This window comes from Ambystoma mexicanum, chromosome 12 (assembly GCF_040938575.1).
Source record: "Ambystoma mexicanum isolate Mex_15411 chromosome 12, UKY_AmexF1_1, whole genome shotgun sequence".
Lineage (NCBI taxonomy): Eukaryota > Metazoa > Chordata > Amphibia > Caudata > Ambystomatidae > Ambystoma > Ambystoma mexicanum.
Genome location: NC_090936.1, coordinates 161742303 through 161761038, shown reverse-complemented (window position 1 = coordinate 161761038; position 18736 = coordinate 161742303). Strand labels below are relative to the sequence as shown.

The 18736-nt window shown below is 42.0% G+C and overlaps 1 protein-coding gene across 1 annotated transcript in view; it reads right to left on the bottom strand.

The window, feature by feature from the left end:
• Window positions 1-398: 398 nt before the first annotated feature.
• Window positions 399-18736, bottom strand: part of MYRFL (myelin regulatory factor like) — a 942772-nt gene continuing 924434 nt past the window's right edge. The window contains exons 28-29 of the mRNA XM_069629965.1: window positions 15906-15980; window positions 399-877 (exon numbers count right to left, since the gene is read on the bottom strand). Of these exons, the coding sequence (XP_069486066.1) occupies window positions 791-877; window positions 15906-15980 (162 nt within the window). The 3' untranslated portion in view covers window positions 399-790. The remainder of the gene's footprint in view (window positions 878-15905; window positions 15981-18736) is intronic.

The following is an 18736-nucleotide window of genomic DNA, read 5'->3' as shown; positions in this document are numbered from 1 at the left end:
GTGCTTGAAAGCATGGTTGAAAACACCACCAATACTTTGTGCTCCGACACATTTCACCCAGTCATGTTTGAAAAAGGATTCCTGATAAGTGAATATCATAAGGCTATATTTTCAATTTGAAAATACCTGGTGCATTGCCATGTAAACATTATTTATGTATTGTTCATTTAAATATTTGATTTCTGACTGCCTCAGTAATGACTATCCAATTATTCCCTCTTGGTGGGGAACCCAACATATAGTGTATTATGGTATAATTTCCTTTAATAGACACTCTGCCCATATTTTGTTGCAGTTATCTTGTGAATTGCTGTACTATCTCTTTTAGTGTATGATCATACCAGCATGATATGCAGACAAGTAGCTAAATAAAAAAATCGGAATTGCGGCCATGTTGATGCTGGGCCAACACAAGCAGAGTCTGGGTGCCTCCAATTTGCATTCTGACTTTTGATATCTCACTGACATGTTGCCCCAATGCACATTCCTGACAGGTGTAATCTAAAATGCGTATATGATAGTGCCACCTTTTATAAATTCATTGAAATAGGTGACAGTGTTTTCATTGGTTTTATTTCAGAGAAGAGTATAATTTTATATATTGAAAAGCAATTTAAAAAATAAACATTAGGCATGTTTATGTTTTCAGCATTTACAGCTCTAGTTACAAGGGAATGTAAAAAGAGAAGAAACACTTTGGACATCTGGTAACCCTAAAAGAAAGACAACTGGCTCCTGAGCTTTTCCAAAATACCTCTTTGGATGAAAGAGGTCCTTGGACAGAAGTTCTTCAACTGCATTGTCGATAAAAGTGGAAATAGTAATCAGTGAAAAATAATCCAGCAAAAAAAGGATCTGTCGAACAATTTGCAAGGTCCTGTGGGCACAGAAAGAAACACATATGTTAACGATGAGCAGTTATTTGGATAACACAGGAAGGTGATCTTTGAGCATCAAATAGGTAAGTCAGCCCAGCAGATTTAGTAAAGATAGATATGTCTCTGTTCAATTAATAAAATTGATTAAGAGTATAATGAAAATGTAGGCAAAGAAATTAGTGGAAAGAGGCTAAACTGTACTATAATGCAAAAAGCTAATGTAACAAACTCAATATTTTATATTTGCAAGAGATTGTAAAAGAACTGGAACACATTTTCTTACATGCTTACCTTTTTTAGCTGTCATTAGTTTCTTGAAATGTTTCCATTTATCCTTAGTTTTATGTTAATTATGATTGTAGAATATTTATCTCAAGTTATTGTGAAATCTATTTCCCCAAACAATTCTATATGGGATAAAGACTCCATAGTGTGGGTTATAAGCATATTGCAAGGCAGGAGGAATTCCAAGACCAAATAGGGGAATGAGGATAAAGGCTGTGTTCATGTACAAGATTACAGAACTCTGAAAAGGTGATTTGTGATATCCTTTTTTAATATGTTAGGGTATATTTTATTAATTGTAATACACGCCCATACACAGCCATTCCCTTTCATACCTGGCCTCTGGCTTAGAAATCTTCCAGTTGCTTGCACATAATTAATTTAGAATTTGTTTGGATTAAACAAAAACTCATGTGCAGATTCTTGTGGCTTGCAGAAAAATAGTTAGTTTAATAAAATACATTTAAAAACGTTTTCTTTTTGCATTTTAAAATAAGTAACATGCATGGGCTTGCTCTCAGATGTTAAACTCCAGCAACGCACAAAAGACATGTCCTTAAACAGATTATTATCAGGTAATGGCTGTGATGTGCCACAGAAGCTGTTTTACATTAAATGAATTTGAAAATCTTGCCACAGCTTTCATTAGGTCATGCAGTGGCAGCTAGAATTCTGCTCTGTGCTGGCTCAAGCAGCAGGTATTGTGACATCAGAACTGAAGTTTATACCTGATTACAGTGCAGTAGTGATGTCATTTGCTTATTACAGGTCATTAACGATGTCACAAGTAGGCTGCAATAAGAACATTATTTACAGGCTGTTACACAGATATCGCAAGCACCCATATATTTATACAGAATGGGATGGGGTTGCATTATCCCATATTGGCACCCTACCGGTTGCGTTGTCCAATCAGGATGCTTGAAATTCAGACTGTTGTCAATAATTCAAGCCCAATTTCCGAGCAGCTTGTCAACTACAAGACTCCTGACCCTTGCTGGCAATGCTCCTCTTTGCCTCTGTGCAGCTGCCCACACCCTCTTATCACCCATGAGCTGTGTACGTGGTTACTAAAGATGTGTTATTAGTTGCATTACATACCTAGCATTTTAACAGCTCTAAACCTCAAGCCAGGCCACATAGGCCTGGAGTTACAAATGAAGAATTCCTGTTATCTTTGACAGATACATTTCACAATGTGAGCTCCAACTAATGCCTTTCACATCCTTCTCCTTTCAAGCACAATTGTAAATATACAGAACATTGCTGATCTTTTCAGAATGTATTACGGGGTTAATGTGTTCACTGGAACTCAAAAAAGCTTGGTACGTTTTAAAAATGTGCTTAGTTATTTCTCACAAGAAAGCACAAGATAAGATATGGCCTAGGCGTGTTGCTTATATTCTAACATTGTCCTGCTTGCAAATTGTCTTCCAAAACAAATTATCTCTCAGATGTATTATTATTAGAATGTAGCATGTGCTTGCATATTATGAAAACATAGCAGCAGACAGCAAAACTATTCCAAACAAGCACAGATATTTTGTTAAAAAGGAGAATTATGTTGAAAAGATGTAATTGCAAAATGCAAAACATACACAACATCTGTTGCAAACATAGCTGATGATTATGTAACCAAAAAATAAAATAAGTCCAGTATAATATAGAGAGAGGGTACCCAAGAAAATCAATAAAAATGGCTAAAAAGAGAGCAGCAAACACAGACTGCACCATCTGTCTTACCCCAAGGATAAGAATCCTATCGACAGGACAGGCTGTGTCACCACCTTTAATCCCCTCAGTAATCTCATCAAAGCCTCCATCAATAAACATTGGTATCTCATCAAACATGAGGGACCCTAGCAAAAAAAACTCTTTTTGCATTCAAAAAGAACAAAAACCTACGAGACACACTGGTACGCACCTTCTTGGAACCAGAAAAAGAAATGCAAACATTATGGGATTTACCACCTGTGGTTAGACACTTCAGCTGCGGTCGATGTGTGGCCTGCAGATACACAAAATCCAGTAAAACATTCACCTATAAAGATTTCCACTGGACTCTAAAAAATCACACCAACTACGAAAGCAAATTCGTCATCTATGTCATCAGATGTCCGTGTGACCTAATCTACATCGGCAAAGCCATTAGGCCCATCAAACAACGGATCAATGAACACAGGTCATGCATCAAAAATGCGGTGGCCGATAAACCACTTGTGGAACACTTCACAAAGAAAGGACACACCAATGAAGAATTTACATGGACGATGGTACAGCAACTGACCCCACAAAAACGAGGTGGTGATATCAATCTATCACTTACAAAATTGGAACAAAAATGGGTACATAGACTAGACACTGTGAAAAACGGACTGAATATCACAGTTGAATGGAAGCATTTTTATTAACCCACGACACCTAGCACATGAGATTTTTTGCAAGGTATCATACCAAACGGGCATTTCTCATCTTCAGCAACGCCCTACCATCTTGTTATATTAACAAGTATACAGCAGCATAGACCTTTGTAGCTTAAGTCACAGGTCATGACCTTGCCCAACCACATCTCGCCCACTTTGCCCATAGTCTAATCTATTGAAAACCTGGAACACATAATTCTTCGGTTTACAAAAATCAGTACCATGCCATGTTTATATCTGTATAAAATTATGCGAATGTACTGTTTTTTGTTAGTAAAAATGCATCTGGTGCTCGAGATCCCCGACATAGATCAAGAAATTACGACTCGTGGAACAAATGTTGCTTTGATTATATTACACATGGATTTGATCATTTATAGCACACAATCAATTGAGTTGAGTGCAGTTACACCTCTTTGATGAAACTTGTATTTAATTCCTAATCGAATTGTCAAAACCAGCCATCCATTGCACCTGCATGAAATTATGTAACTGTACCATATTGTATTCCAGAAGCAATAGCATCTGACACTATGTCTGCAAAAGATCTCTCTGTAAAATGTATCTGGTGCTTTACACATCCAAACTAGACTACGCCCTTACCTTTCATGGATTAAATGTTGCTTGGGTCTTACACCGTTTGGATGCCATGTACATAGATATGATCGTTGTTATCAAACTTTCAACTCACTTGTGCAACATAATAGATATTTCTTTCCCGCAGGTGCTTCCTTACATCATCAAACTGCCCTAACCAGTCATTTGTTGTATCTGGCAAATCATGCCACTTTTTTCAGTATTGACAGTTATACACATAACCTCACATAGAAACATGGCTCACGTATGGGCGTTTTCATTTGCTGCCTCCCAGCAGCACTAATAACAGACCTCCTGCACACATCCTGACATGGACGCTCGCTTGTGCAAAGACCACAATTCCCATCATGCTCCAGGCAGAAGGTGCCTTTTTGCCGCACAGCTTGTTCGTATCCATGCGACCACGCTTGTTCCAACATTATTGAGTTGGAACTATCCCCATCACTAGTCCATTCTTCATTGGCCAAGCTGCATACATCTTTAGCCAATCACACTTGCTTTCACTTTATCTTGAACTATGCGCCACGTCACACGCACACCCCTGTCCCCATTGGCCCATTTAGCGTACCACCATTGGCCGCATTGGCCCAGGGGCAGAGCATACTATAGAGCATTGTAACTTATCTCCAGGACAACTCTCAGCAGACACTGTCGTATACGCAGTGAGAGTCAGACGCTCGCAGATCCTACAAGTAAGTTTTATAACAGAGGGCCCTTGACGCTCTTATTACCCAACGGGTACAGACAAGGATTTACGCACGATCCATCTGCTGCATGCATGCATGCCAGGCACGTTCACTCTCATAGATATCACTTAGCGAATTTCAGATGCTTGAAAAGTCATTGGTAACGTCCACGTCCCCATTACATCACGGCACAAACATGCACGCATACACTGCCCATATACGCCACGCAGAAATATCCCGGTACCGTGCTCCAATCCCACCGCCTGATGGGTCACCATGTTCTACCTGATTACCACACGCCCAGTTTACTACTTGCGACATGCCTCACAGCACGTTACGTGATAACTACATGCAAAGTTTATCACTTGCGGCATGCCTCCCGGCACCTTGTATTTCACTAAGATTAGGCATGCTCCTACCCCCAGCATCGCCCTTGTTTTGACATCTTCTGTTTATTTTAAATTGACGGAATACATGTTATTTTTCCGTCTTTTCTCTTTTAGACCTGGGGATTTTGCTTGCCACTCACAGGCACTGCATCCTGGCCAACTTATTGTGCTCAGGATCTCCAGAGTGATTCTTACACTCTTGTTTCTCCAAGTAGTGTATTCAGTACACCGCCATACCAGTCTCCACTATGAAACACTGAGGGGCCATTTGTAGAAGTCCTACCGCCGCACCTTTGCTTGACGGTAAGCTCTACATGAATACACGCTCTAGTGTATTTTTTTCGGCATCAACCAGCCACTAATAAGTATTAAAAATAATAAATAACACATCACAAAGATCATAACAGCCTTTTCACATCTTTATTATACTCTGACAGATACCACACGGACAGTCACCCTTCACCCCTATCCTGAAGAAGGCCACCACAACAGCTAGCTCCAATCAACCGCTATAGTTGGCCGAAACACTACAGTGTCGATTTGTGACACAACGCCTGGTCCCATTTTTCTGTTTGTACATATTGTTGTGTGTTATGTTTTTCAAAACCCTTGGACCATTAGGAGTCCTGGGCAGCACTTACTCGTGTTTATATTGAAATGTGCATTTGTTCACTAGAGAATGTGCACTAATATGGGGAAAATAACCTCCATATTGAAGAGATTGGTACTCAGAAGTACCCCCTATTGATAACGTGCAAAACCTGTCCGTTCACTGTCTTGTATTACTTAAAAAAAGTAAATACTTATCAGTATGCTATTCTTTTGAGATTTAATACATTAAACCAAAATCATGCAGTTTTGATCTCCCATCCTGATTTTTTAAATTTTTACAGCATAATATAGATAAAGCACTAGCCAAGGTTGAATGCTTAATTAGGACATACTGATATCAGGCTGTGCCATGGATAAACGCTGATGTCTTATCGTTTGTCAAATGCCCATCTTGTTCAAACATGCCATTTTATATGCAAGCAATAGATAGTGACAAGATTAGCTTCATTTAAAATATAAACAAACAAGACAAATGTTGAGTTTTGCTGTTTGTACCAATTACTTGAATGGCATAATTATCTGAAAGAAATTGAATGGCTAACTTGGAAACAGAGGTGGAACTTAGCCTGAATTTAGACTTTATAAGCCAGCTGTTTTAGACAGTTGAGATGAGTTCATGAAGTATATTAATTTTCCTTATTTCAATATAATAACAACTCTTGGATGATTTCTATTTGTTAGTCAATAAAATAAGCAACTCATTTCCTTCAGGTCACTGGCTCCAGTACCAGGGCACCTCCCAGCTTCCCTTTTCTCAAAATTATGCATTACAGATATTTGTAATTTTCTTTTTTTAAAGTTTATATTCCTCAACCCGATCTTTGTATTTTGTATGACTCTAACAGCCAGAACATTTTTGGGTTGGTGATACCCAAAGCAAAACACTCACTGTAAAAGTGGTCTCACTATTATGCTATATGTTAAGCTATATGTATTCTTTCCATCTGTTCTTTGTACACCACACCTAGGACACATGCTGCATTTGCTTTCTTTGTTACTACTGAACATCATAATGCATGCTCCTGTCTTGTTTGTTACTCACCGACATCATAAGATTCAAAGTTACTTCTATCAGAAAATACTCTTTTTGCACATCTGTGTTGGATAACTGCACACAAGAACCACATCATGTAAAGTGGGCAATGTGTTCTGAGCAGTGACTACATGTGGGACACCAATACAGCAAGGTGTCTCCTTAACTAGGAGACCTGTATCCGAAAGGGACAGGGCTGGTAATTACATCTACCGCAGGCTACACAAGAATTCTCTTCATTTCTCATTTGATTGAGTCCAGCCTTGACAAAGACTGTTAATAGGTCGAAACACGTGTTGGCACTTGCAATTTCTCAAACCACACCTGGTTTTTGGAATATGGAAGAAATGGTTGAAACCAATTTTAAGAGTGACTTATCCTCATTGATGAGAGAGGAAATCTAACTATCAAGACTGTTGACTCACATCTTTACCCAATTAAAATGTGTAGCTAATGCGCTATTATTGTTCAGGGACATGCGCATGGATTAAGGTGTAGCATTTTCTTTTGTTCTTGTTTTTTCTCTGCTTTGTGTGAGCCAAGCGCACTTATATTTCTCAGACGCTCCCTATGATTTCCTCTGCAATATCGAATGCGCTAGTGTAGTCTCCGCCAGTGCATTGACAGACAACAGTCCCCGAATTTTCATGGGAGCTTTCTCCACGTAAAGGGGAGAATCTATCGGTAAAAAATGCATGTCCCTTTATGTAAATGGGGACGAAATGTGTCCTTCCGAGGGATTTTTCTCACTTAGTGGGCAGAGATGGATAAACAAGTTAACATCTGCATTAGCATAGTGCTCTATGAAAATGACGTAAGACCTCCTGCCAAGATTCAGATGTAACATTCAAGCTACTTCATTGCATACTATAACAAGCATTAGCAATGCCAATAGTTTGGTTTTATAAGGCACTTGCCAGGCACTGCCTTAGTTGTATTAACTGGTTATGCAGTACAAAATAGTGAAAGTACCTGGGCATCTAATAGCAGTTCCTACCAAATTCCTAACACCCGTACACAGGCCAAAAGAAGCCAATTTGTGTTTTTAACAGGACTTCATTGAAGGACACGCATAGTGCTTATAAATCGAGTGGTTGAAAGCAGGCCTGGTTAAGATATTTTTATTACACCTGTAGCGGGTATACAGCTCCAATTAAGTCCTTAACTGTCAGAATATTGCTTTGAAAAAACACTGACAGGCCCTTCGAGTTCCAGGTTTGATGGCACGGCTTGATTAAAGCGAGCTCAAAGAGTTCCCATGAGGAGATGTTTTGGGTGGGGAGTGGCAGAAACTGAGTGGGAATGGCCATATGAATTAGCATGGAAATGGTCAGTCAATGGGTGGGCAAATAACCAAACACTTACAAGATGCCTGTCCCTCTTCGTATGCCATTACTCCCTATCTGTACTCTAATGCAATAGACTCGGCTTATAGGCCAAACTGAAAAGGGGCACTCTAGAAGCTGTTGACATTTCTATTCTATGAACAGTATGCATAGGGAATCCAAAAAGGAGTGTAAAATAGGGTCCATAGATTTTGATCCCCAGAAGATATATATATATATATATATATACTAGAGTATAGGACATTGGTGGCGGCGGCTCTATGGCTAAGATGAAACCTATGAACATTGCCTTTTTGAAACATTTTCTGCTAATACATTTTAACTCATTTTGGCTGTGTGAAATTTGGAAGACCGAAAGACTGGCCTGTGCAAACCCACTCCAAAAATTGAAATGATATGTGAATTTGTCCAGTGGCACAAAAGTTATTAAGAGGTTGAAAGAAGCTGTGTTCCGACTGATATGGTGCAAGCATGCCCCAGAAGGCTGATATATGCCCTTTTTATTGCCTCCTTACCACCTTATTTTACCCCACCATGTTTGGGGTTTCCACATTAGACTTATGAATCCAATAAGGCTGATGTTCTAACAGTTTTAGGGGACCATCAGACAACCAAATTAACCAATGTTGTGCATGCAGAGGGGAGCCCCTTTCCATGAGGCTAGGGAGGCGAGGCTACTAACCGATAATCCCTCTAGGGGTGGTAACATGCAGGAGGATTTCATGGGGAAGAACTCCCCTCTTGAGGGCAAGGAGGTGAATCTAGGAAGCAGCCCCTTCATCTTCAAACCCCACAAGGTAATATGAACACCCAACTCTTCCTTATGTATTCTAAAGTCTGAGACTATGTGTTACTGTAATGTGTCAGACAGTCTCACTATGATAGGTAATGGGACGAAGGGGAACCAAAGAACACTACAGTCAAGCATGAAGAGTATTCAACCAGCTGTTGTCAATCAAACTGACTTTATGCAGGGACAGCTACTTAACCTAAACAGTAACTAAGGACAAGGAGAGTAACATCTAGAAGGAGAAGTCGGCCAAAAAGCCAGGAAGTTGGAAAAAGGGGGATCAAAGGCTGTATCGAAGCAGCAGTGTGGCGTGCCTAGAAGGAAAGCATCTCGCAAGTTGGCTGAGAGCCGACAACCGTGCAGCTGAAAGTCAGTGTGGTGGAGCGACCTGTGCTGGGTGGACTGTGCAGTCCAAGAACTACGCAGAGACCGCCAACCCTACCCTACTGCGGAGCCATGTAGGCGATTGCATGGGAAATACGAGGAACTGTGGTGGTTGTGCAACCTGTAACAGGTGGACTGTTGGTCTGAAACTTGCACACAGACCGCTAACGAGAACAGACAGTGAAATCTGGCAGGCCAAAGAAGAGCAGAAGAAGAAAGAACAAACCTGTGACCCCTGGCGAAACCATTTAAGAGTTCCCCTGAGAGAAGTTAACAGTAATAAATCTGGGAGGGGGCAGGAGAAACTTGAAAAAGTGAAACAAGAAGACAAGAAATAAATAGATCATTTTGTGAGGCAACCACCTAGCCAGTTCCATAAGACTGTAGTACTGAAGAGTCAAGAAGGACTCAGGGAGGCTCTTCCTCTAATCCCGGTGGGGACAAGTTGAAGGACATTGTTCAACTGGAGATAATACAAAGTCAGTGGAGAGAACTTAAAGCATTGATGAAGAATCTTAAGTTAAAATAACTGAAGGAAATCCTGTTGACAAATTGGGTGGAAACTAGGAGAAGGGAGCCATTCTCCTTGTCACGTGATATTTCTGGAACTTTGCGAATCCTGAACTAAGAAACTTTTACCCAGGAGAAGGGGTCCCGGGAGGATAGCTCAGCGGCAACGTGCTCGCCTTGGTAACAAGACGACACAAAGCAACACAGGTTCAATCCGCAGGTCAGCGCTTAGAAACCGCTCTGTATTAAGTGTGTTATAAATACGCAACTAAGACATATTCCTGTAACAGCGCCTCAATGCTCACGGCTGTGTGAGTGCTTTAAAATGCAAAATAAATAAACAAATAAATAAGGGAGTCATTCTCTTGGGTTGGGATAAGAATTCTTTCGTTAGCATAGTGATTTATGTTTAAGTAACAGGGAGAGAATAGGAGTTTTGACTTGCATGGTACCTTTTCTTTTGACACAAATGGACTTCCTGACCAGCTCAGTGTTTAGTTTTGGTGAGGTAGGGAAACCACCTCAAGTTATAGGGATAGACAGGATAGCATTTTCTGTTAAATAAAACTGTGTAGCAACAAACATGCCTACACTTGGTCAGACTCCTCATTCCAGGTCACCACAATATCCACAGATCCGCACACAGCCAATAAAATGTTTATATTTTTATTTTAACAATCGAATTGGAGCTTTTCAATTTATATACAGATCTGCAGATATAACAGCCTATTTAAACTAGACAAGGGATGGATTTTTTACCAAACCAAGCAAACATTGAGGTTGGCCCAGACATGCACTCCTCCCAAAGGTTTGGTGCAAATCCAAACAGGATTTTCTTCCTGTAGATGGGAGTCAAAATTCCCTATGGGAAGTTTAATGTGAAATGCAACATTGTGTACTTCCCCTATAACTTTGCTCTCCCTTGACAAAACTTCACAAACTTTCCAAAACATTTCAGAGTGTCGCCTATATTTCTTTTTCCATTAAATGGCACTAAAGGTACAAGCATCACAAAATGTCAAGATGTCTCTTCCTAAGGAAACACCAACTTAACCCTTACTACAGAGTCAGTGATCGGTATATGTATATATGCTATAAAAGTCTCCAAACAAAAAGTGGTATTGTCTATCCAGTACACGCATTACATTATTAGCACCACGAGAGAGGTAACAGCAAATCAGATAACCTGGAACACAGACTGTATTTGCCAGTATAAGGCTACGTCCTATCCTATCCACCGTGGCTTTTTTAAGGGTCCACCATTGCCCTAAGCCGTGTATTTCACCCCACCCCCGCTCCTTGCATGAGTCGCTGGCCTGTCTCTCACATCCACCCACTTACCAGCCAACGCTATCCTCCACAGTTCCGTCCTCCAGTTATGCTGTGGTCATGCTGGCAGTGAAAATAGGAAAGGGACATGTTCCCTTTACTATTTCCTTCAACAGCCAACTTTGTTTGAATTTTCTTTTAAAGGAAATAGGCCATGCACAAAATACACTTTCGCATGTCCTAAAAAATAACACTAAAGGGCCCATAGAGCTAAAGACCCATGGTGCTAATAGCGTTACTGAACCTCGGCTGGCGTAGGCTTGGCTGGTAATGGCCTCATGTGCTCACTGAGGCCGTCAGTTAGTTCAAGCTTTCCTAGTCTGGGCAGGCAGGCCGCCTGTTCACTGCAAGCGTCCGACCAATGTTGAATTAAACAACGTTTGATGACGCCCCTACTCTATTAAAGAGTAGATGAATGCTGGCGCGGTAGGATCTAAGCCACACCAGGGGTGTTGCTAGGTCTGGAAAAGACCTGGGGCTACGCTAATGTCGGAACTGTCGGGACTGGGGGCTAGCTAGCCTTTTGGTTGTAGCTCCAGAGATTCTATCCAGGGCTACAACCAAAAGACCAGGGGCTGTAGCCCCCTTAGCACCCCCCAGCAACGCCCCTGCCAGTGTCAATGTACTCGCTATCAGAGTGGAGGATTCAGCACACTTCATTATTTAGAAAACATATATGTCTGTTCTCAAGTACACTTGCAACGGAATGGGGCCCTCTTTTTTGTAGCTGACAGAAAGTAGTAATTTATGAATTAGTTATTTTCACTTAAATATGATTTACTTGTACTTATTGTGCTTAATTTATATTTATTATGTTTTAATTTGGTCTTTGTGTTTTCTTTTGCATGTAAGGCTGTAACGTTTCACCGTTCACACTGTACATTTTCTTGAACGTGTTTATGCATCGTCCTAGTGTCCTGTTCTTTGCAGCTAAGGCCTTTCATAATTTAAAGCAGTACTCAGGCTTTGCCATTCATAAACGCCATATACTCAGGTCAGAGCGGGCACAATGGGTTCCTTTAACATACAGGACAACTAGAGACTCAGGCTAAATACATCTGGGTCTGACGTCACGGATTACCAGGCAATATCTGCTGTTTGGTCAAACAGTGCAGCATATAAAATATCTATCTGTCAGTGGGTAAGTTATGATCTGTGGCTCGCGATTCAGACCCTTTCTGCAGGCCCGAGTCCTACGCTAGGGGCATAGAGAGGGCAATAACTAGCGTTACTGACTGGTTTCTCGATCAACAGTGGCACTGTCATTCCTCACGCTCCCTCTCTCTTGCTCCAGTCAGCTGTTACTGCTCTGCTGATTTCTGAGCTTTTAATGAGGCGTTTTTTTAATAGATTATAAAAGAGGCCTAGGCATCCAGTCACCCCTTGGTTTTCCCATTTGCATGAGTACAATGGACATGTCAATTCATTGGAAAACACCAGGTGGACTGGCAGCACGGTCTTGTTACAGCCCTCCAGCCTGCGAAACAATGCCCAAGCAAATGGAGGGTATACATTGACATTACCAGCTGGTACTGCCTGCCAACTTGATGTTTTTTGGCATAAGAGCCCTGGCCAAACAGCCAGAGGGCTGATGGCGAAGGTGTCCTTCATTAGCTTAGAACTCTTTGCATTTCAGCTACTCGAAGAAATAGCTCCTCGTCCTATTTCTTTTGCTGCCCAGTATCTGGAGAAAGAGTCACAGCGAAGGAGTAAGGGGTAAGAACAGCTTAAGGGGTGCCAATGCCATTTAACAGCATTAGGTGCAGGGAAAAGGCCATCCATCCGACTTCTCAAATGTTGGTTAGTGCCGCCAGAAACAGCCTGCATGCCATAAAGCTGATTGGCCAAATAACACCTGGCTTAGGTGTCTGGCCATGTGGCTTACAGTAAGAAACAGTGCCCAATTTTAAAAAGTCCTTTGGAAGAACTTGCTTGCAACAGAGTTAATACTCAATTACTTGAGTTTTACTGCAGCCACCAGCCCAGTCATTGCCTTCACAGCAATTGGGGACGATACTCAACTATTGTGATACCCTGGTTCTCTGATTCAAGTAGGTCATTGTTGATTGAAATATTTACTAACCACTTTATTTGCTTGTTGAAAGATTAACATGGTAAAACATTTCTATCAAGGAGACATTCATTTAAATTCCTATCACAGAACAATACAAAATACACCCTCTAAAATTATTTTCTAAAACAGAACAATTCTCATCCGCCTATGATATTCATTATAGTTTTTATAATTTCATGTTCATGCCTTACAACCAATACTAGCTTGTGCACTGCTTGGTTGCCTGACATTCCATTTTATGCATTCTGCCAAAAGCCTTAATTATCTTTTTAGTTTTGGCTGATTGGCAATGCCACTGCCAACTGCTAATTGCCGTTATGCACACGATAGGGGGCAGAGGCAATCAGCTGAACTATGTAGCGCTATACACACATCCATGTTCTCTATATCATTCTATCTACAAAATAGTTCATTAAAAAAAAAATATTCCCACAGCCGGAATGCTGTGGGGTGCATGAACCCCGAGGAGAATGAGTGTGGAATGTGCTCGAATAGTATACAGTGTCCAGGTGCTCCACAGCCATGAAGGCCATTTTCACATGCCACTTAAGCATTACTATTCCTGGCTGATGATGCGAGCACCGTATGGAATGGCAATAGACTGCAAAGGGTGAAAGCCTGGAACATGTCTACACAATCCTTACACAGACAACTGTGTAACTACTGGCTTGCCAATGCTTGTTCAAGCTTAGGTCTGACCTCCTGTCCGTTGAATTCTCTTCTTCGTCACTGTGTCAACTATACATTAAATTCTCAGATTTCCTAACTAAACCTACTATAAAGGGATTTACTGCAGATCTGAATTTTATATAGGGAAGAGGAGGGGACTGAAGAAGTGACAGACCACACTCTTTGTGATCATGTGCATATGCTAATGACTTCTTAGCCTAGGTCCTGGACCATGACACAACCTAGTTCAGCCTGGGGACCCCAGCTCAATGTCCCGGGGTGCTAATAGAAATGTATTTGTTTCAATCAATGTGTTTCATGCTCGCACCAAGCCGCTGATTCAAGCAAATGCTCATCCAAGATGGCCACCGTGGAAATAGCAGGTGGAGCTCTTTGAGGTGTGGTGGCCCGGGATCAAGGAGCACCCGCCGCAATGAAAAACAGGTGAGTGGAAGCAGGCGAGGCAGAGCCAGACAACGGAGGGGCGGGGAGGATGTCAGGACCGCTGCAAGCAGCTTTCATCTTGTTCAGAAAGCAGGATTGGAACATGGGAATCAGCTCGCAATCAAAGAAATCCGATTGCCCGGTCCCCAGGGTTGTACTGAGTGGTAACGGCCCGAGGCCCAAGTTAATAGTCCCTATCAAATACAGAGTTAATAATAAAAGTAAATATTATGTGCATATCATCACAAAGAGTGTGGTTTGTACTTCTTCTGGCCTCTCCTGTTCTCTATATAAAATCAGATCTGCAAAGAATTACCCAATAGTAGATGTAGTTAGGAATTTCCACAAATCGGGCAATTTAATGTCGAGTTGGCCCAGTGATGAAGTGCATCCCGAAGACCACGTTATATTGCTATTAACACTCCAGGTTAATGTGCTGGGTGCCAGTAGCGATGGATTTGGTTACATCAACAGGCTGTGCGCTTGCCACTTCCCGTTGATTCAAGAAAATAATCGACCAATATGGGTGCCATGCAGATCCCCTCTTCCATTTGCATGGTGGCCCAGGATCGAGAAGTGGCTTAGCAGTGGTGTCCGTCACAATGAAATACTGGTCAGTGGGTGAGGGGCGGGTGGGCAGGAGGCAGCGACAGACAGCGGAAGGGGGAGTGAGGGGAAGTTTGGCAGGGCGGGTGTTAACCTGCTCAGAATGTGGGCTTGGATCATGGGATTCAGTCCACGGTAGGAGGAACCTGATTGGCAGCCACACCCATGCCAGGTGCGAATATAAGATATTGATCACATTTACATTGACTCATAGTTATAAATTGCCAGGAGGAGTTAATAAATGTCCTAGTTTACTGCTGTTTTAACAACTATATTTGTTGAGTTTTAAATAATTACTAGGCAAAATGATGCACAATTTCAAAAGGAGTATGCAAACTTCTTCAATCTTGCACAGCGATCAACCACCAAAATGTAATTATTAATTTGAAAAGCAAGTGAGGCGTTCCCTCCTGTATCGGAATGAATCGCTAAAATGTGGGATATTCCGGCACAGTTCAGAGGTAAAACTAAACCCTTCTGAAACTTCCCTGGGTATCACACTGGAAACAGGAGCAGTATCCTTTGCCAAATCTGTAAGATTGCTATATATGTGAAGGGAAACTTGACTATGTTTGCAACAATAACACACAAAATATAATTGTTCTAATTAACAACACATGATTTGCATTTTAGTGAGTGAATATTGGTTCTGCCCTCAGATCTCGAATTGTATATGCCGTTATCTGCTTGGCCAACACTTTTCCTTTCTCTAGCTATGGACATTGTGCCCACGCCCTTCCCTTTTCCCCATTTAACAAGTGTGAGAAGTGTTTTAATGATCGAATGTTTGGTTGTAAATTGGCTTCTGCCATATACTCTAGTGCCAGGAATCTGGGTGCAATATGCTTACCGGTGCAGCCACCCGGAAATGGTATGTGCTCTCGGACAGCCAAGCGACTGGGAGAATCCAGTGATGCTGAAGCCCCTGGGGAAAGACAAAAAAATAATGCCATTGTGAGATATACTTCATGGCCTCATTTTGCAATGAATAGAATCTGAAGTGATGCTGACACAGCGCTCTACTACAGTGAGCTGGAGAAATAATTGCTCATTTGCAAGGCTTGATTTTTCGCAAGTTTGATAAACCATCAGATTGCTGTAGGAAGCCGGACATTTGTGTGAAAGAGGTCACTGTGTTGATCTCTCGGAATCAGGAATTGCAATTTGTCTGTATAGACCCGGAAGAAATACCTCTCTGCCAAATGTTCTAAAATTGCCCAAGTTGGCAAAAATGTGCATCCCCTGGATCCTCTGGGAAGCAAGACGTTTTTGCATTTTTCCCTAAACTATACTTTTTGCCTCCTTTGGTGCTGCCTCCTCTCCCCCACCCCACACACTTTGGTTACACTGAGTTGCCTCTATATCAAATCTCCCTGTGTTCCCCAAGAATGATCAAAGCATGTATTGCAAACCCCAGGATGCATTTGGAGGCAACAAGAAATGCCGATTAGGTGGCTCGCTTAAGTGAAGGTGATATAAAAGGTCACACTACCAGGCCTTCCTCTAGCCCGGTAAACACAATACACAAAGTCTACTTGTCCAGTGTGTAATGGGAAGGGCTGGACGGCTGGGCAGTAACTACAGTTACCATCTGGCTGTACAACAACAGGGATTGGGAATTGTGATTACTGCCCCAGCTGGCACAGATGAATATAAACGCCTCAAGAAAGGTATAGTGAGCATGGGACTTTACACGAATTGGCAGTGAGAGAGAGAGAGCGTACGGACTGAGAAAGGAGCACCAGAGAAGCCAGATGCTTGAAGGAGAGAGCCATAAGTCCAAGAGTTCTGACTGGCTTAAGCGCAGAGAGTGGCCCAAGACTGAAAACGGGCTCAAGAACCAGGATTCACCCAAATAAGCTGAGAACCGAGTGGCCTTAGAGATTTGCAAGTCCCAAGAGAAATAGGCGAAGACAGTAGAGATTCTCATAAGTTTGAAGCAGCAGGAGAGAAGAGTGGACTGCAAGACCAGTTGGACTTGGGGGAATTGATGTGGGTGGACAATCGGAGCATTTTTCAGAGAGAGACCCAAGCAGAGGGTAGGAATATCTGTCAATGACTGTGAGGGCGAGAGCAAGAAGGGCACGCTCTATGCCTTAAGTATAGTGAACTGGGCTCACTAGGACATATCATAATCCTGAGATAGCGCTTGGAGCGTCATGAAGCGTGCTGGGTGCTAGTGTACTGGGGCTAGGATAACAAGAAGCAAGCTGGGCCTCTGGGACTTCGTTTGGGCCAGAGGAACAGAGGGAGACTAGGATTCCTACTTGACAGGAAAACGCTGGTGATCTATAGTTTACCTCTTCTCACCATCCTTTTGTTAAGTTATTCTGAGAATAGGACACCCGTTTCCTTTTGTAGAGAAACCCATTGGACCCACAGGTATTGATCACATTATCCACCCTAAGAAGAGTAAAGTATTTCTGAAACATATGTAATTTGTTGTGTGTTTTCCTTCAGTCACAATATCCCAGCAACATTTGACACCAACCGCCCAAAATCCTTCATAGATTAGAGTTCTTAGGAAATTGTGGGAATCCGGTTATGCTGTCTGTCTTCTTCATTATTTCATTTTTTCGTATAAACTACAGTAGCTACACTCCATCTCAGACTGGAAAGATAGAACAAATCATGTCAGATTTCCCAACCCTCCATTAGTTCCCAGTCAAGTGCAGTATTAACTATAAAACCCTTTATTACCCACTGCACCTTCCAAGTCTGTAGGCCAAAAACCATAGTAAGAAAGATCACCCCATGAACTCCTGTCAGCACACTTCAATCCTGTAACAGAGTTTAAGTGACAGCCCCACATTTCACACAGAAACACATAAGAGGGAACTCTTTCTCAGTCCTAGCAATCAACCCCAGGAATTCCATACCCAGGTGACTACACATTTTGGATGACAACATGCCTTGCAAGAAATCCCTAAAAATGAGTCTGTTTGTCAGGCCAAAATAAAGAAAATGACACTGATAAGCTTACTCTGGAAAACAGGCCCCACAGGATCAGTTTCACCTGTGAAACTTGGTTTCTCTTTGTCAGTTTGCATAGACAAGCACCCACGTCCAAGTATTGTGTTTCCCAGCCTTGCATGGCCCATTGGGGCAGGAACCAGGAAGCTCTCCATCCTATGGTTATGTGTTCTTCCTTGGGCAAGTCATTTTTTACTGCCCATCAAGGTTAAAACAAATATGATACGTTTTATTATGCAGCTAAACTGGCCTACATTGCTACAGCTAGTCTTATTACATGTTCTTACTGTGGCATGACATTTTCTACTGGACATCAAGGTTAAAGCAAAAATAAGTAGTATGTGGCTAGACTGGCCTACATTGCTGCAGCAAGTCTGGTTTCTTACTGTGGCACTGGCATGACATTTTTTACTGGGCATCAAAATCAATGCAAATGTTATAACGGTTCTTCTGTGGCTAGACTGGCCTACTGTCATGATGCCCGCTCCCGGGGAGCCGGTTCAAGCCCGGCGTCCCCGAAAGCGGACATCCAGTCCCCAAGGAAGGACCCAGCAATCCCATATAGGGGCCCTTTGGACAGTGTACTGGCACCTATGGCGCCAGGCTCATAAAAGACATCAGTCCTGGCGCCATAGGCGCCAGGCTCATTATGGGAATGCTTGGGTGCACTTACCTGATGCAGACCATGCTGCAGGATCCCGGCCTCCT